Below are 20,735 nucleotides of genomic sequence, written 5' to 3' on the forward strand. Positions count from 1 at the left end.
GGGACAGTACATTTCTGCAGTCATTAACTAAACCCTGAATAAACTGCTCCACATTTAGTGGCAGTGAATGTTGCTTTCTTTCCCCTTACATTATTGCTATTTCTTTTTTATTATTTGGCCTTTCTACAATAGAGCTGAACAAATGGTCCTGTAAATCACGCTTTTTTGCACTATGTGTGGTACAGTTTTGCTCTGTTTTGTGTTTTAAGTTTCCAATCCACTGTAAGTCAGTACTTTAAAAAGTAGAAAATAAAAATGAATTTCTAAATGCTTATTCTCAATTTCTATACTTATTACTAGTAACAGTTTCTAAACCAGAACTAGTTATAGACCACAATAAACGCTTGAGAGGGTACAGAAACCCACAATGATAATAACTTAATGAATACTGATTAGGAACCTGCTAGTAAACTAGTCCTTTGGGGTAAGCTGATAAACAACAATGACACAATTGTCTTTCTGTCCATTATAAGAGCCCTATAATGGGACTTCCACACATTTGCTTTCTGAGACAACTGAGAAAATCAGATAAACAAAATGTTATACATAACAGCCTGTTGAGGTTCTTCACACTACTAATCACAATTGGTAATTATTTTATTTATTCTTTTCTTGATTATTGCTTGTGTTCACCCAAAGAATAAAAGTTCAAGTAGGGCAGGGTAATCGATCTTGTTTTCCATTGAATTCTCAGCACCTGGCATAGCAGCTGGCTCACATAAGTACTCAATGAAAACTTATCTGGATTGACTGAGAGACAGTCAGATGGAAGGATGAATGGACAGATGAACAGACATATAGGTGGGTGAATAGGTAGGTAGATGGAAGGAAGGGAGGGAGGAAGGAAGGGCAGATGAATGAATAAACTTATTTAGTAGTTTTAATAAATAAATGGATATAGTCAATTTTGGTCAATTACCAGATCAACTCTTAATTTAAAAATCTTGTGGAATTTCATATGCACACTTGTATTTTTGAATCAGGCCATGTTGTACAAACACATTCACCATACATCATGATTTTCCAAACACAGCAGTAAAGCCCTTTGTATAAGCAATTTGAGTTTGCCCTGTATAGGTGAGGCATGAAGAAAGAGAAGAGAAGAGAAGAAAAGAGAAGAGAAGAGAAGGGACGTTAAGAGCAGGAAGCAATCTGCTCTTATTTGCTCAAGAGCTTTTGATGAAAAGTTCCCTGAGCTTTATTTAGACTCTTAAATCAGGATTCTAATGATTAGGATAAACGACTACATTCCTTTTCCTTAAGAAGCAACCATTGAAATGTTTAGAGAACACATGTTTTATGTTGGGATAAAACTGGATTAAGAGGCAATTTGCAAACCTTTAGCTTTAAAGTTTGCAGCTATCACTCTGGTTTCCTTATACTGTTGAAGTGCTGGCATTGCATTATGTCAGACATGGTTTTCAACAGAACAGAATCTAATTGGTTCATGGCTAACAAAGTCTTCTGTTGTTTATATAATTGGCACATAATAATTCTTTTCCGGGATTTGTTTTTCCAGGCTTCTCAGTGATCTGTTGAATAAGGCCAGAGTACTTCCCGCAAATAAGCTTCTAAGATAGATCCTAATTCCAAGCCAATGTTTTCGAGTAACTTCAGTACCTCCTCTTTGAGAATTTTGGATCAAGATAAATCAAAATGTTATGTGGAGAGTTAAACAGTGTTGAGTTTGGTGCGAGTTGTGATTGCATTGTACCATGAATAGAACAGTCTCAGTACATTCTTTTCAGTGTGTCTTATTCACCATTTTAATACTGCAACAGACTGAAACCTGTTGTAATTATTTTTCATCTCCTTGTGGTCTCCAGAAATCAAGATGCCAAATCAAGTGAAATTTAGATCCCCAGAGTTATAATAATTGTAACTTTTATATGTTGATTATTAATCTGTTTATTAATAAAATACAATTCCTAACATAAGTTCTTGAGACTATGCTCCTCATAAAACCAGTATAAGTTATTGAATGACTCAAATATTTTACACCAGTTTTTATCAGGACAGAATGCCATACGTGTTTAACAAATCAAATAGATATTAGGCGTTTATGCTGCTATGATCTGAGCGCTTGATATTGTTTGAATTGTTTCTGGCATCTCAGTATTTTAAAGAGACTACAAATGGAGAAAGTAGAGAAGCTCACGCAAAAGAATAGATCTTGAAGTCTGATTAAATATTTATTTAATCAAAGGACTGTCCAGTACTGTACCACATGCAATATATCATCTGAGGCATTTTGATAAATCTAGGTTTATCATGAAAGACCTAGCTCCAAATTAAAATCCAAGCCTGTATTTTGAGAGGAAAAAGAAAAGGAAAAAAGGAAGAGAGCTTCTAGTTAGGGGAAGGTGATATTAAAAATTTAGGCAAAAATCAAAAGCTTTTAAGAAAAAACTATTTGAGACTGAAAAGAAAAATAAGTTTTTTTTTAACGTTACTGTTTTTAAGTTAAAGTTGTGAAATACTTGCTACATTTCTCATGCATTGAAAATAAAATTTAAAGTACAGGCTCTGTGAAGTAAAGACCTAAATTAAGAGCCAAGAAAGTAATAGGACATCTCTTCACTGAAGTAATTTCTATGGACAAAGTGTTTTAATATGAAGATTAAATCATTTTTTTCTGCACAAAATATTGATGTTTTTTCATCTTTTTCACCACGCTATGGGCTGAATATTTATGTCTCTCCTAAATTCATATGCTGAAATCCTAACCCCCAATGTGACAGTATTAGGAGGTAGGGCCACTGGGAGGTGATTTGGTCACAAGGGTGGAGGCTTCATGAATGGGATTAGTGCCCTTACAAAAAAGACCCCAGAGAAATCCCTTGTCCCTTCCACCATGTGAGATTATAGTGAGAAGACAGACACCTATGACGAAGTGGGCTCTCATTACACACTGAACCTGTGGTGTCATGATCTTGAACTTCACAGACTCCAGAACTGTAAGTAATAAATTTCTATTGTTTATAAACCATGAAGCCTATGATATTTTGTTATAGCAGCCTGAATGGACTCAGACACACCATAAAACCAAGAACACTAAAATTCATTAAAAATTAAAAAGAAGTGCTCACTTAAGTCCTTTTCAAATGTTTTCTCTCTCTTTTTTTTAAGAAGATGAATTGGACCACTGCTAAGCTTGCAGGATTTTTAGATAATAGAAATAATATACAGATGGTCCCTGACTTAAGATGGTTTTACTTACAATTTTCTGACTTTATAATGATGCAAAGCCAATATGTATTCAGTAGAAACTGTACATCGAGTTTTGAATTTTGATCTTTTCCTGGGTGATGATAAGTGGTACAATACTCTCTCATGATGCTGGATAGCAGCAGTGAGCTGCAGCTCCCAATCAGCCATGCGACCATGAGGGTTCACAACTGATCCACTCACAACCTTTCCATACAACTATTTTGTTTTCATTCTTAGTACAATATTCAATAAATTACATGAGATATTCAACACTTTATTATAAAACAGGCTTTGTGTAAGATAACTTTGCCCAACTGTTGGCTAACGTAAGTGTTCTGAGCATGTTTAAGGTAGGCCAGGCTAAGCTATGATGTTTGGTAGGTTTAGTGTATTAAATGAATTTCTGACTTAACAATATTTTCATCTTATGATGGGTTTATTGTGACATAACCCCATCATAAGTCAAGGAAGATCTATACTAAACTTGAGTCTACTTCTTAATCAACATGCAAGAAGGTTTTTGGGGGCATCTTACTACAGTTTGCAAGATGCTATTAAAGGTTCTAAGGGCAAAGCAGTAGAAATTACATTCTTCAGAGAGCTGCTCAGAATAACATTTTAAGAATCAATTCCTACTGTAATCAATCATATGACCTAGAAGTACATATAATCCATTCATTCATTCATGCATTTAACATATAGTAAGCTAGAAAATGTGCCAGACAAAGGCACAAAAAAATATGAAAAATAAGACTTCTAATTTCTGGTCCAGCATATAAGGAATTTGGGTGTCATCACTCTATCTTAACAAGTGAAAAGCTGAGCAAACTGAAAATCAAAACTCTTCTTAGATCCTTTGGCAAATGAAGTCACAGGGCAAATCGTTGCCACCATAAGTGGAGAGACGAAGAGAATCACAACTTACTGAAGCAGAAACCCACGATCAGAAACCTCCACAGCGACTCGAATGAGGACAGGGAAATCTGAACTGTAACCAACAAACTGCTGGAGACTCAAGATGGTCAAGTCTGAGAGTAAAAAAACTTCCAGGGAGGCCATTCACAGAGAGGACCCCACACTTTTGTAAGTATAATCTCCAGGAGCCCAATCACAATTCATCTCACAGTGAAGTACACAGAAATATCCTCTGGTGCATCCAGCAGGAAGAGGTGGGAAACCACAATTTCCTAATATTCCAGAACATTCTGTTTTTCTTAACAAAGCCTCCTTCAAGAGAAACGATTTCACCGGAACCTAGCCTACTGGGGTTTTTATTAGAACCTGATAAAAGAAAGGAAAATACTCAACTCCAGCCCACACAGGTGTACTGTTGCACCTAAGAGGGAGAAAAATCTGAGAAGCACTTGTGAAGTTCACTGCTTGAGGGCACAGTCTCAATAAAAGACTGAAACCTAATTATAGAACAATAGAACATTTCCCTTTCCCCCAAACCTTACACCACTAAAAGTCTAATTATCAGAGTTTCTTTTATCCAGTACATTGTGCCCACCTTTCAACAAAAAAATTACAAGGTGGGGACTTCCCTGGTGGTCCAGTGGTTAAGACTCTGCCTTCCAATGCAGGGGGTGCAGCTTCGATCCCTGGTCAGGAAGCTGATATCCCACATGCCTCACAGCCAAAAAACCAAAACATAAAACAGAAGCAATATTGTAACAAATTCAATAAAAACTTTAAAAACAGTCCACATCAAAAAGGAAAAAAAGTTAAAAAATTACAAGGTATACTAAAAGGCAAAAAACACAGTATGAAGAGACTGAGCAAGCATCAGTTAATAGTGTAATAACTTTGTATGGGGATGGATGGTTACTAGACTTATTGTGGTGACCATTTCATAATGTATGCAGATGTCAAATCACTACGTAGTACACCTGAACCTCACATAATATTGTATGTCAACTACATTTCAACTAAAATTTTTTTAAAGAAATGAAAGAGGGAAAATCACTACATCTCTTAATACAAATTATTAAGAGAATAATAAAGAAATACTATGAAGAACTCTATGCCCACTAGTTTGATAACTCAGATGAAATGAACAAATTCCTTGAAAGATACAATCTGCCAAAACTCATAAGAAGAAATACACAATCTGAATAGGCATATATTTTTTAAAGAAATTGAATTGATAATTAATAACCTTCCAAATCAGAAAGCACCAATCCCAGATAGATTCACTGGTGAATTCTACAAAACACTTAAGGTAGAAATTCTACCAATTCTCTACAATCTCATTCAGAAGACAGAAGCAAAAGGGGTACATCCTAAACCATTCTATGAGACCAGCATTGCCATGATACCAAAACTAAAGACATTGCAGATCAATATTTCTCATGAACATAGATGCAAAATGCTTTTAAAAATTAGCAAATCAAATCCAACAATGTATAAAGAGAATTATACACCATGACTAAGTGGGATTTATCATAGACAAACAAGGTTGGTTCAATGTTTGAAAATCAAATAATATAATCCATCACATCAACAGGCAAGAAAAATCATATGGCTATATCAACAGATGCAGAAAAAGCATTTGACAAAATCCACCACCAGCGTTCCTGATAAACACTCGTAGCAAAGTAGGAATAGAGGGGAAGGTCATCAACATGATAAAGAACATCTACAAAAATCCTACAACTATTATTACTTAATGATGAAAAACCTGAAGCTTTTCCACTAAGATCAACATCAAGACAAGAATGCCCCCTCTTACCACTGCTTTCAGCATCCTACTGGAACTCTTAGCTAATGCAACATGACAAGAAAAGGAAATAATAGGCAATCTGTAGATTGAGAGGAAAAAAAACTATTTTTGTTTGCAGATGACATTATTATCTATGAGAAAGTACAAAACAATCAACACTAAAACTCCTGGAACTAATAAGTGACTATAGCAAGACTGCAGGATACAAGGTTAATATATTACAAGGTTAATACACAGAAGTCAACTGTTTTTCTACATACTAACAGTGAAAAAGTAGAATTTGAAATGAAAAACAAAATAGAATTTACATTAGTACTCCCCAAAATGAAATACTTAGGTATAAATCTAAGAAAATATACATAAGATCAGGATGAGAAAAAGTACAAAACTGACGAATTAAATCAAAGAAGAATTAAACAAATGGAGAGAGATTCCATGTTCATGGATACAAAGACAATATTGTCAAGATGTTGGTTCTTCCCAACTTGATCTATAGATTCAATGCAATCCCAATCAAAATCCCAGCAAGTTACTCTGTGAATATTGCAAACTAATTCTAAAGTTTATATGGAGATGCAAAAGAACAATGACAAATTACTGAAGGAGAAGAACAAAGTCAGAGGACTGACACTACTCAACTTCCATGATTTTGCAAGTTGACTTAAAAGATTAAAGTAGCCTAATAAGAAAATCTTCAGCTTTCCAGCTTTTTGCTCAATGATTCTCTTTAAATCCACTTCTCTTTAACTCCACTTATCTCCTTTCCTCCTATCTCAAAAAACCAACAACAAACAACAACAAAAAAAACCCCAAGTACTCCTCTACAGTAAAAAGACAAATCCCTCTCTACACCCATCCTCTTAGACAGGTGTTCTTGCTTTCTCTTTCCCGCCACCAACATCGGTGCTCTACATAACCCCTCATTTCAGGACACCCCCCCCACCCCACCCTCCTTCTGCTGCTTCTTTTTCTTCTTTTAAGAGAAGCAGGTAAAAAGGGACTTCGAGGTCAGACAGACCTGAGTTTGAGATCCCTGCTACTTCACTCACTTAATTGAACATTAGCTTCTTCCACTATCACAAAAAGGGTAATAACAGCTACCTTTGGAGTTATAATAAGATCAAACGTGATAGCAAATAAAGATCTTTAAACAGTGCTTAGGACATGACAGGCACTCGATAAATATCTACAGCCTCCGAGGGAATATGGGGATATGTGTATAAAAACAGATGATTGAACTTGGTGTACCCCCAAAAAAATAATAAATAAATAAATAAAATTAAATATATATATATATCTACAGCCTTATGTGAGTAATTTTCAATTTCCCCAAAGCACCTAGGGAGTGTCTTGAAAAGACACATGGTCCGCTTCCTGTATAAAGGTTCAGAGAAGAATACCTGAGCATATTGCTTCTTCCTCATTTTACAGCATCTCTTATTACTATTCTCACATCAAGGAAGCTACCTACAGAAATGAGGACTCTGAAACGCGGTCACTCGACTAGGACACGTTTGCTTTTAATTTAGCGGGCAAGTGAGCACTGGAAAAGCACATGGATGGGAGGATGTCAGGAGGAGGGAAAGCAAATAATTCACTGAATCTATCCCCACTGCAGATCAACCTATCTGTTGCTACTGTTATAACTTCACAGTGCTTTTGGCATCCATCCTGGTGACCTTCAGCTGCCTATTGTATTCACTGATGTGCAAAGGTAAAAACAGTAATTAATTATGCTTTTCTCAATGGAAGGGAGGACTGAAGGCAAACCATTAATTTCACTTACTTCCAAAGCATAACTTTAAACAAACTCATTCTAATATTAGGAAAATTCAATCTAAAACCTGGTCTTTTCATTTATGCCCATTTATATTTGTTTTCTCTCAGAAAAAGAAAAACACTTCATTCCTGATTTTAGCAGTATGTGAATATATTTTCCCTAACTAGAGTAAAAGTAAGTAAAAATTGCCAGTGGGCCATTTCAAGCCATTTAGCATAATATGTAGAGAATTTTTGCTCACTTTATACTTTTTTCTTATTAGAACTTTGTCTAATACATCAAATTATCAAACATTCTGAAACCCATGGGCAAAAGCAAGTGAAAATAGTCTATTTCTATGTTGGTGACAGGGATGGTGGCCTAACAAATCTTACTGACCATTATCTCACCAGTTTAAAAAAAAAAGTCTCTGTTTGAAATTTTTAAAGCATAAAGAGATGACGTTTTAAAATTCAGTTTTCATAAGAAATGGCTCTACTGTATTCTATCCCAATTTAAAAGAAAACAATCAAAACAATATAATACTCCTGCTAGATTTATAGGGTAGCCCAGAATAAGGAATCTGGAGAGAATATAAAATCACATTTACAGAACATAAAATGTAGGGATAATGACCATCCCCTTCTCTAAGAATCAATTTCAGAATCCATATATTTGAGTAACTTTTGTGAGTTCAGCCCAGTGCTGGGATTCATAAGAGGTTACTTTTGCTTATTAAATCATAAAAAATTATTGCTTCATAAATAATTATTGCTTAGTACATTATTGGGAAAAAATCTAACAATCCATACCTTGATGAAAACTCCAACTATACAAACAAATTGAAAAAAACTAAGAAAAACAGTACCACTTGCTTGAAAGAGTGTCAACTAGGTAAAATTTAAGAAGACTTTAGATGGAGTCAGCAACAAAATATTTCCCTCACCTGAAATGGTAGATAGTTTTAAGATGCAAAATCTAAAACACGTTATAATTTTGGTTTATTTAACAGCTTCTTTAATTACTTAGGTAGCAATCAATTAGATACTCTGCAAGTAGAACCACATTAAAAATGGTCCCATTATATGCCCAGGAGTGGGATTGCTGGATCATATGACAGCTCTATTTTTAGTTTTTTAAGGAACCTCCATACTGTTCTCCATAGTGGCTGTACCAACTTATGTTCCCACCAACAGTGTAAGAGGGTTCCCTTTTCTCCACACCCTCTCCAGCATTTATTGTTTGTAGATTTTCTGATGACGCCCATGCTAACTGGTATGAGGTGATACCCCATTGTAGTTTTGATTTGCATTTCTCTAATAATTAGTGATACTGAGCCATCTTTTCATGTGTTTTTGGCCATTTGTATATCTTCTTTGGAGAAATGTCTATTTAGATATTCCACCCATTTTTTGATTGGGTTGTTTGTTTTTTTGATATTGAGCTGCATGAGCTGTTTGTATATTTCGGATATTAATTCCTTGTAAGTTGCTTTGTTTGCAAATATCTTCTCCCATTCTGAGGGTTGTCTTTTTGTTTTATTTATGGTTTCCTTTGCCACACAAAAGCTTTTAAGTTTAATTAGGTCCCATTTGTTTATTTTTGTTTTTATTTTCATGACTCTAGGTGCGATTTATGTCAGTGTTCTGCCTATGTTTTCCTCTAAGAATTTTATCATATCTGTGCTTATATTTAGGTCTTAAAACCATTTTGAGTTTATTTTTGTGTATGGTGTTAGGGAGTGTTCTAATTTCATTCTTTCATGGAGAAAACCATAATTTGAAAGGATGCATGAACACCAATGTTCACTGCAGCACTATTTATAATAGCCAGGACATGGAAGCAACCTAAATGTCCATTGACACATAAAGAAGATGTGGTACATATATACAATGGAATATTACTCAGCTATAAAAAGGAACAAAATAATGCCATTTGCAGCAACATGGAAGGACCTAGAGACTGTCACACAGAGTGAAGTAAGTCAGAAAGAGAAAGGCAAATGTCATATAATATTGCTTATATGTGGAATCTAGAAAAATGGTACAGATGAACTTATTTGCAAAGCAGAAATAGTCACAGATATAGAAGACAAACCTATGATAAACAAGGAGGGGATGTGGGTGGGATGAATTGAGAGATGGGAATGACATATATACACTACTATGTATAAAATAGATAACTAATGAGAACCTACTGTATAGCACAGGGAACTCTACTCAATGCTCTGTGGCGACCTAAATGGGAAGGGAATCTAAAAAAGAGTGGATATATGTATATGTATAACTGATTCACTTTGATGTACAGCAGAAACTAACACATTATAAAGCAACTATACTCCAATAAAAAATCATAAAAAATAAAATAAAATGGAATAAAATGGTTCCATTATATAGATTCAGGACTCTGTAAATTTCACATGAAACAATAATGATTCCATATACTAACTTGAAAATATTTGTGTTCAATATTGGTCCTAGTCTATAATAACAGTGTTACAAATGGATTCTACTAACACATTGCTTTAGGCTACTGAGATTCACTTACTGAACACAGGTTTAACAAAGCAAGCAATGTTTAAATCTCACCCTCTGGCCAGGACTTATCGAGAAGGAAATGTTCTCTAATATGGCATTCCCACCGTCTATATACTTCGCTGTGAGGTCTTTGACAGTCATTTGGCCTCCTGAGGGCCAGATGTCATCTTTCTTCACATGTTGATTCTCAATAATCATAACTTTTGAGAGCTGGCCATCCTTGGATGGTTTCAGTGACTTGTTAGGTTTACCATCTTCTGCTGGCATATCAATAAACTTAAAGACCCGGTGCACAGATCGCATCTGAAATAAAAATAATATTTTATTTTTGTTTAAGAGCTGCAGACAATATCATAATTAGTTTGATGTTTCCTAAAAAACAGCTTGTAAGATGTGACACTAGCTAGCCGTCCCTTGGTTATTTGTTGGGTTTTTCAATGAACTAACAGGAAATAATTGGATATAATCAAAAGCTTAAGGACTTCCCTGGTGGCGCAGTGGTTAAGAATCTGCCTGCCAATGTAGGGGACACAGGTTCAAGCCCTGGTCCAGGAAGATTCCACATGTCACAGCACAACTAAGCCCATGTGCCACAACTACTGAGCCTGTGCTCTGGAGCCCGTGAGCCACAACTTCTGAGCCCACGTGCCGCAACTACTGAAGCCCATGCACCTAGACCCCATGTTTCACAACAAGCGAAGCCACCACACTGAGAAGCCTGCACACCACAACGAAGAGTAGCCCCCTGCTCTCCACAACTAGAGAAAGCCCACCCATAGCAATGAACACCCAACATAGCCAATAAATAAACAAATAAATAAATAAATTTATTTTTTAAAAAACGCTTAACCAAGAGAATTAACTAGGATTCCTATAAATGGGCTCTGTATAAACCTGTTTATTTTTGTGGTCACTTAATTCTCAATTATGCAAGCCACACAGAAATAGTCAAACTCTACGCAAGGAAATAGATGATGTCAAGGGGAAAATTTTTTTCTACCATGAGTAGCACTGCACAATGTTGTACAACTGGTATATTAAAATAAAATGTTTCACACCTCAAAATCAGTACATAAGAGTCTTGCCTTACTCTTGCAGTACGTTAATAACTATCAATCCCATGTCAGCTGGGTGGTAAGTGGACTCTTAAGGCTTAGTAAATTTTTAATAACTTCACAATAACCTTCAAACAAAATTAAGTTACTGGCATATATCTGTAGTTAAATATTACATTTTTAATCTAAACTACTTAAAGATCAATTTCCATTGCTGAGCAAAATGTGACTGTGTATAAGGACTGTATTAGAAATTCAACCACTTTTTAAATTAATTTATTTTTAAAAAAATTTTTTATTGAAGTATAGTTGATTTAGTATGTTGTGTTAGTTCCTGGTGTACAGCAAAGTGATTCAGTTATGCATATGCATATAAATTCTTTTTCACATTCTTTCCCATTACGCTTTATCACAGGATATTGAATATAGTTCCCTGTGCAACACTAGGACCTTGTTGTTTATCCATTCTATATATAACAGTTTGCATCTGCTAACCCCAAACTTCCAATCCATCCCTTCCCCACCACCCACCCACCAACCACAAGTCCGTTCTCTATGTCTGTGAGTCTGTTTCTGTTTTGTAAATAAGTTCATTTGTGTCATATTTTGGTTTCTACATATAAATGATATCATCTGGTAGTTGTCTTTCTCTTTCTGACTTACTTCACTTAGTATGATAGTCTGTAGCTGCATCCATGTTGCTGCAAGTAGCATTATGAAACTGAACTATTTTTCAAAGTTGCTTAAATTCTTTAACAAGAACATATTTCTCTGGACAATTATAATTTACTGGAATTTGGAATGTGATTTTTAAAATAGCCTGGCATATAATAGGCATCCAATAAATATTTTAAAAAAATTTAAGTGAATAAATAATATGTGAATGATTATAAATAAATGAATAAGAAAGAGTTGGAGACTTTTTTCTGTTTGAATTTGCTTTTTTAAGAATTTGTAATATTTTCACTTTTTTAAAGAACTTTTATTGAGATATAATTGACATACAATAAACTGCATGTATTTAAAGTGTACAATTTGATTTTTTTTCTTATTAGTAACGTATATATGGCAATCCCAATCTCCCAATTCATCCCACCCCAACTGCCCTTGCTTTCCCCACTTGGTGTCCATATGTTTGTTCTCTACATCTGTGTCTCTATTTCTGCCTTGCAAACCAGTTGATTTGTACCATTTTTCTATATTCCTCATATATATGTTACTATACAATAAGAAAGAGTTGGAGACTTTGAATTCACTCAATTTCTATTTTTAAAAGATATCATCCTTGATTCTTGAGTGGCTTAGTCCTTCCCAGGTGTTAATAGCTTACTAGACAGATTTTTTTCGTCTTAAAAGTAATTGTTGGGAACCCTCTTGCACTGTTGGTGGGAATGTAAATTGATACAGCCACTATGGAGAACAGTATTCAGGTTCCTTAAAAAACTAAAAATAGAATTACCATACAACCCAGCAATCCCACTGCTGGGCATATACTCAGAGAAAACCATAATTCAAAAAGATACATGCAACCCAGTGTTCATTGCAGCACTATTTGCAATAGCCAGGTCATGGAATTAACCAAAATGTCCATCAACAGATGAATGGATAAAGAAGATGTGGTACATATACACAATGGAATATTACTCACCCGTAACAAGGAATGAAATTGGGACACTTGTAGAGACATGGATGGACCTAGAGACTGTCATACAGAGTGAAGTGAGTCAGAAAGAGAAAAACAAATATCATATAATAACGCATATATGAGGAATCTAGAAAAATGGTACAGATTAACCAGTTTGCAAGGCAGAAATAGAGACACAGGTGTAGAGAACAAATATATGGACACCAAGGGGGGAAAGTAGCGAGGGCTGGGGTGGGATGAATTGGGAGACTGGGACTGCCATATATACATTATTAATAAGAAAAAAATATCACATTGTACAATTTAAATGTATGCAGTTTATTGTATGTCAATTATATCTTAATAAAACTTCTTAAAAAAGAAAAGTAATTGTTGATTCTGGCTTTACCCAGTCAAGAATTTAACCTTTTCCCTTACAATGTTAATTTATTATCATTGTATTTACACTTAAGGCCTAGATTATTAGAAGCGATTCGTTTTGCAAAAAAAAAAAAAAAATGGTGGGAAGAGATTCCTTCAGGCATTTGTTTCTATTTTTCATTATCAAAAGGTGAAATGGGAAGAATTCTCCACCTTTAGTATGAAATGACTCGTAGATGAATCAGGGAAGTTTAGATATTGATCCTTAATTGAACATTAAAAGTTCCATCTTAGCAATTCTAATAGCATTGCCTGTTTTAACATGCACTGATCAAGCCTGCTGTTCTTAAAGAGCTTTCTTCTAGCTAGTAATTGTGTACTTCAATTTCCTTCATCTTGAAAATGTCTTCAAATTATCTTCAATAATTATTCAAGATTCAAAAAAGAGAATCCTTTTAAGCCAGACCCACTGTAAATGGAAGTGAAAAGTATCCAAAGTCCACATCCACCAAAAATAACTAGAGGAAGTGAAAGGCATATTATAACTATTCCTCCGACATAACATTTTCAATTCCAAATTATGTGTTTTTTTGGGGGGGAGGTGATTTTCAGAGTTTGTTAAATCCTGATTCAGTTATTTTTTATTAATTTTGAATTAAAGTATATTGTTGACATTTTTGCATGTCAATGCTGTGAAGAATTCTAAACTAGTCTTTGTTAAGTGCTTTAGTATGTCAAGAAAGGTACTGTAAAACAAAAATCCATATTTTAATACTTCCAAGCAATCAAAAAACATTTAAATATTGCTATCTAAACTGCTCAAAATTATATGTAGTATTATTAAAAATCACATTCAAAACTACTATTTTGGCAGCACTAAAATGTAGTCTATAAATTTTCTGTGTAAGGAATTGTGTTTGAGTACAGCACATTACATTCTCCATTAGCAAAGGTGAATCCAGAATTTCCAATGTCAGATATGGTAAATGGAAAGTACCTATCAAATTTAGAGAACAGAATTTTCAACTCGTTTCCTTTCATATAGTCTAATTGTTTAAAGTGATCCCAAAACAGACAATTATAGTTACCTTACCCACAGCATGGTCAAATATCCCTGACCAAGAACAAGTTCACCTTAACAGTGGGCACTCATCCACACCACACTCATTTCAATGGGTTAGAATACTCTCTGACGGGAAAGAAAAGATGGTTAGTGCAGACACCTGCATTATGGTCAGTTTTTCAGCTACTGCAATGCCATTACTGAGTAGACGATGTGGCCAGATAATATTATGAATTACTAACTAATGCCTTGTGCCTCATGAGTCGGATTGTGCGGTGAGGAGAGAAGCTGTTTCTCATCCATCAGAAATTCATCCATGATTACCATTTTTTACATGAACACTGTGCTTTGTGTTCTTCAGGCTTTGGTTTTTGAAGCTTAAAAGGCAATATTAGTGTGGCTCAAACATTTCAAACTGTCAATCTCTAACTACAAAGGCAAGTCTTTGCAACTTGCAAGACCAGAAACTATTTTTTGTGCTCTGGTTCTGACGTAGCTTCCCCTTCAACAGGCAGTGGAAGTAGAAAGTGCACATTGGAAAGCCTGTGGAATGAAGTGGGAGTTTTTCTTGAGAAGCATCTGCTTTAAATTTTTGGCTTGATTATTTAAATTTATTATGCTCAAAAAATTCTCCTGATGTTATGGCGTGGAGCTAAATTGGACTCCATGTTAGATCTGTTTCTTTGACTTTAACCTTTGCTTTTTGTTGCTTTTGTTATTGTAATCATACATGATGGGGAGAACACTGCCCCTCTGCCTGAATGTTGAACTAAAGTGCCTCTGTTCAGCCCACCGGCAGACAATCTGCCCTGCCCCCCTGTGCAAATGGCTGAAATTAACATAACCCCTCACTGAGGCTGGTTATTCCTGGAGATCTTTTGTAAGGCTGATGGCCCTTTAACTTTACTTACCCACAGCCCCTCCCTCTCTGGTTCTATAAAACAAACTAGCATCTAGACCCCAGTAAGATGGTTTTTTGAGGAGACATTAGTCTGCTATCTTCTCAGTTTGCTGGCTTTCTGAATAAAGCCATATTCCTTGCCTCAACACCTCATCTCCGATGCATGGGCCTGTTGTGCGGCGAGCAGAGCGAGCTTGGACTCGGAACCATTGATTCAATCTTTAAAACTGAATCTCATTATCTTTATGATATCGTCTAAATTACTAATTTAAGCATCAGGAAAACAAAGTCTTTTGGGAAAAGAGAGCTCAACAGCCTCATCTCAACTTTATAACAGATATATTTAGTGAAAAAGAAAATGATTCCTGATTTTCCTTTTTACCTTTTATTAACAAAGAAAGAAGAAAAGGCTTAAAGACCTCTTCTAGGGCAAGTCAGGAAGCCAGACTCCTCTCCCTCATAAAATATTTGCTTTATTTCCTTTCATCCTTTTGGTTGTTTGCAAACCAGGACATCAAAATTGTGCATTAACACCTAAACCACATGCTGTAATACTCCAAAAGCCATGATAACAGAAAATATATTTCATAAGCCTGAGATCTGGATGGCAACCCAGTAAAGAGTTTTCATAACTGGTTGTTATAAGAAGATTGTAAGAAATGAATGTAAAGAGAATCATCTAGAAAACTGACACCATGTGAAAAACATCACATGTTTTGCAAGAGAAATTTTCAAAAAGTGAAGTACTTAAAGAGAGGATTAAAGTGTTTTAAATCCTAGATTCTTCCTGGTAGGCCCAAACTAAATGTTTTTCAGAATCAACTAATAGAGACCTGAGACCCAAGGCCATGTTAGATTGTTAGCATAATCTTTAGACCATGCATATAGACTTCAGAGATAATGGTTATCATGGAAGCAGACTCTGCCCAAAACATATTCTTGAAACTCTGGTCTATTTTTCTGTGCCTGTTATATTCCTAGAGAACTTAAAAAGTCAATCAAGAATGTACTGCTATAAATTATTAACAATTATTAACAACATAAGTGAGTTACTTATAGTATACTGTAAACTCTAACCCTTTAAAAATTATTATAGCTTGCTATCTATCCTGTGGCAAATCATATGGCAAGTCAAAGTCACTTTTTCTGACTGCAGGAAGTGAGAAAGAGAAAGAAAACACATTACAACTCATGACAAAAGGCATATCCTAAATAAATGCAGAGGTATCAAATATGTTGGTGCCTATTTTCAACAATTAAGAGCTTCAATAATCACAGTACTAAGTGCCAATAGGCAAAGGAAGACTAAAATTTACCTATCTGAAAAGGTCTGCTATCACTTATTGAATCTACTACTCAAACTTGAACTTACACTCTTTCTGGTTTACTATCTTTTAAAAGCACATGATAGGTCATCAGCAAGTGTTTGGTGAATGCAATTGGGTCTATGTGGTATCCATTAAACATACTTCAAAGGAAATCTCAAAAAGAGGAGATTTACTAAACAACAAAATCTAAAACAACAAATCAAAATATTTTCCCAAGGTTTTGACTATTTTAATAAGATTTTGCTAAGCATCTTAATTTTGAGATAGTGCGGCTTGCCCCAAGTTTTCTATCATTAAGCACCATTCTTTATATGTCTTATACAGATATTTATGAGTCCTTGGTTGATATATAGGACAAAAATAATTTGCTGATGGTCCATCAGTTCCAAAGTAAATTCTATACCATAGACCAGAGGTCAGCAAAACTATGGCCCAATGGCCAAATGCAGCCACACTCATTTGTTCACATTAGGTTTGCCCTACAAAGGCTGACTTGAGTAACTGCCATAGAGACCACATAGCTCACAAGGTTGAAAAAAGCACTATCGAACCCTTTATAGAAAAAGTCTGCTGACCCTTAGCCACGACTCACAGAAAACTGAAGTGAAAATGAATCTTAGAGACCATTTATTCAGTGATTCACAAGTCTAGATATATACCAGAATTACCTGGAACACTTTTTAAAACATAGACATCATGCCTGGTCACCTTGCCTCCAACCAAGAGAACTGCTTTAATTAGTCTCTGAGGACCCTGAGTAATCTATGTTTATAAAGGTTCGACATGTGCTGTTAGGTTGACAACCTCTGATCTAATCCATTCCTTCTTGGTACAAATGAAAAATTCTAAACCCAGGAAGTTAAAGTGACAGGCACAAAGCTCAACAAAATTTCCAAACTTTTCCACATTCCCACAATCCCTTCAGGTTCTCATAAGCCTCTCCTACTAATTCAAGACTCAAGAACATCTTAATGGTGCTTTCTTTGTCTTTGTTGGTTCTAGTAACACACTGGTTCAGACTTCTTTGATCAGCTCTGAAAACTGCAGTGGTGAATGACCTAATCACTGGACTTGAGCATTCACGGACAGTGGCAGATACATATGATTCCTGAGAGCACCTGGAATAGTGCCTTCACACATGCCAGTCAAGACTTGAAATCTTTCATAGGTTCAGAAGAGAATGTCAGAGCTCACAGAACCTTAAAAAGTTTCTAACCAAACTGTTTCATTTACGAAAGAGAAAAGCGAAGCCCTCAAGTGGGTTATGACTTGCCTAAGACCACACAACTTCTTGGTGGTAAGCCCAGAGCAGAATGCAGAATAGAAAACTACTTTGTAGGATGGAAATAGAAAGGCTGGGTGGAAAGAAGTCTTGGGACAGAGGTCAGAAGTGGAAAATACACCACAAAGACTCGTGAGAACAGAAAAACAAAGAAAAGTATTATCAAAAGGCCATTAAAAGGAGATTAAAAAAACAGGAGGAATGAATCCTCCCCTCAGATTTTCATGGCAGAGTCTACTTTCAATGCAATAGAATTAGGCATCAGGAGCATTGAAAAAAAGCCAGGTTCCCCACTTCTCCTCCCATCAGGTTTCTTGTTGGTCATTGTACAATCAGTCACTTGATCTTTACTGGAACCCAAAATAAACATGGGCAATAAAAGGACAAAGGAGAAACAGAGGGAGTTTCTATTGACAGAAAACTCTTCTCAGATTACATCAATCTTGCAAGAACTTTCTGGAAACTCATTAACTGGAATCTAAATGTGAACCCCACAGAGGCACAGTCTTCCCTCCTCATCCTGACGGCCTCCATCCTCTTGCGTTACTAGGAACACACACTGTAACAGGGATGGTTTATCTGCTGCTGCAATTGGTGAATTAAGGAAGTGGATACTATTCACATACGCGGATCTTTTAGTTGTGCTCACTAGGAGGTAGACCATCCTGAAAACAGATGAACTGTCCACTGCCTCATTCAAACAATGAGACTATGACTGTGGGCAATTCACTAGTCAGCAGATGGCTTGATAACCACTAAGTCTGAGACATCACCTTTGCATCCTTTCTAGCTCTGATTTATTTATTTTTCACTCGTTCATGATGGGAGGCAAAAATCTAGGTATGCACTGCCTATTTAAGATATATAATGTTTAAGTAGTTAACAATAGCAGACAGAGAAGCTTTATGGTACTAAAAATGGCAGGCATCTTGTGAATCCAAATAAAATAAATAAATACACAGCTTTGTTAATTAAGAACACAAAATTTTTAAGATAATAGCTTTAGCAATAACAACTATAATCCATAGAGTACCCGAGGAATGGAGCTAAAAAGAATTAACACTTCTCTTTTCATCCCACCTGCAGCACAGTATGATACACAACTGAAATGAATAGAGAGACATACACATGATTCATGTTAAAATGAAGAGTGAATTAGAAATAGCAGTTTTTAAAACACTGTGATATCAACTGAAATAATTGGAAATCCCCTAACATGGGAGTTTCCAGTGGGAATTATTAAGTTCGACTCTGATAATTTTACTATTTTAAAAATTTCTGGGGTTATTCACAACCTATTACACTATACTGTTCATAAGGTGACAATGTTCAGATGATTTTTTTCCAAACTACTATACAAAGCTAGACAAACTAGTAGACAGAAATTTTGTTCACTTTTAATGGTCTCTTGATATCACAGCATATTTCAAGAAGATTCTGAACAAGCACTTATGCCCTAAAATGTCGAGTCTACTGGAAGACATTCTATCACTGTATTTTATAAATACATGGAGATGTCAAGTTAGCAGTGGGATATACAGAGAGACAGCAGGGGAGTGGTCTAAACTAGAGATATGAATTTGTGATTCATTGAGAGATCATTTCTGAAGCATGGAGTTAGGTAACAATAGCTATAGAAAGTGTAGATAAAAGAAGGCTGATGTTTAGAGATCTGCAAGAAGACAAGAGGCCAGCAAACAGAACTAAGGAGGAACCAGGGAGGCAGCAGGAAAAACCAGGTGGGAGTAGCATCACTTTAGTGAGAAAAGAAAGGATCACAAGAAGGATGTGTCCATGGCATAAGTAACTACTGAGAGGTTGAGAAAAACAAAGATGATGGCTCTGGAAAGATGCTGGTCATGAGTGCTGGGGATGATGGAAATGAAATGAAGTAGGTTAAGGAAAGAATGGGGAGGAGGAAATGCAGTCAGGCACTCTTTCAAGAATTTCTGCTGAAAATAAGTCAAAGAAATGGAGCACTAGCTGGAGACGAAAGGATGGTAGTTTTATGCTAGGGAGAAAGGTCCCACAAAGGGGGGTTAATTGCATATCACTGGCCTTTATATAGGAGCAAAGACACAGACAGAACTGGAGCATACGAGCAGTGGTGCAGAAGGGCGGTACAACTGGTGGAGAGAAAGGAGGGAATTCTTTCTGGTTGCATCTGTTTTATTTCACTATAGTATGTAGCAAGGTCACTGGCTGAGAATGAGGGGGTGGAACTATTGGAGCACCTGAGAAGAGACAAGAAGGTGTGAAAGAGCCATCTTAGGGAATAAAATAGAGAATTTATTAGGAAAATGTAATAAAAGGGTTGTTGGCAAGTTTCAAGTGCCAACATCTGAGATGTGTAGTCAGTCATAAATACAAAGATACCTGAGGTTGTGATGAGGAAATTTTATCCTCCAAATATTACCTTTACTGGTTGAAAGCTAATGAAAGCTAGGCACCTGGGTTAAGTTATGGATGAGTGGTAAAAAGAAAAGTCATATTGACATTTTTATAACTTCATATTTCTGTTGATGTTTTGACTCTGTGTTCATGTCTAAACCCGTCCAGATGGGTAAATGAAATATTCTTTCCAAGCCTAAAGACTTTTTTTTTTTTTTGAGTACCTTTGTACTGAAAAACTAAGTGTGTCAAACAAAACACCCTGTTTACTGCATGTAAAGCTCAGGCTTAAATTCATTTAAGAATTCAATAAAGTAAAATGAGAACACATAGAGTTTTTACTTCAGAGGTCACAAGGGCCTTTAGTGTTAACACATATGTAAACATAAAATTTGAGGGCATAGCTCTCTCCCCTCCTACTTTCAACATATGCTAGGTGAGGGACTTCCCTGGTGGTCCAGTGGTTAAGACTTGGTGCCTTC

General features: G+C 35.7%; 1 protein-coding gene across 3 annotated transcripts in view; it reads right to left on the minus strand.

The window, feature by feature from the left end:
* The window catches only part of CFTR (CF transmembrane conductance regulator), a 172,430-nt gene that overhangs the window by 20,122 nt on the left and 131,573 nt on the right, over positions 1 to 20,735 (minus strand). For all 3 annotated transcript variants that reach the window (XM_057732381.1, XM_057732382.1, XM_057732383.1), the window contains exon 22: positions 10,280 to 10,531. In XM_057732381.1, coding sequence (XP_057588364.1) covers positions 10,280 to 10,531 — 252 coding nt within the window. The remainder of the gene's footprint in view (positions 1 to 10,279; positions 10,532 to 20,735) is intronic.

This window comes from Hippopotamus amphibius, chromosome 4, assembly GCF_030028045.1.
Source record: "Hippopotamus amphibius kiboko isolate mHipAmp2 chromosome 4, mHipAmp2.hap2, whole genome shotgun sequence".
NCBI classification, from domain to species: domain Eukaryota; kingdom Metazoa; phylum Chordata; class Mammalia; order Artiodactyla; family Hippopotamidae; genus Hippopotamus; species Hippopotamus amphibius.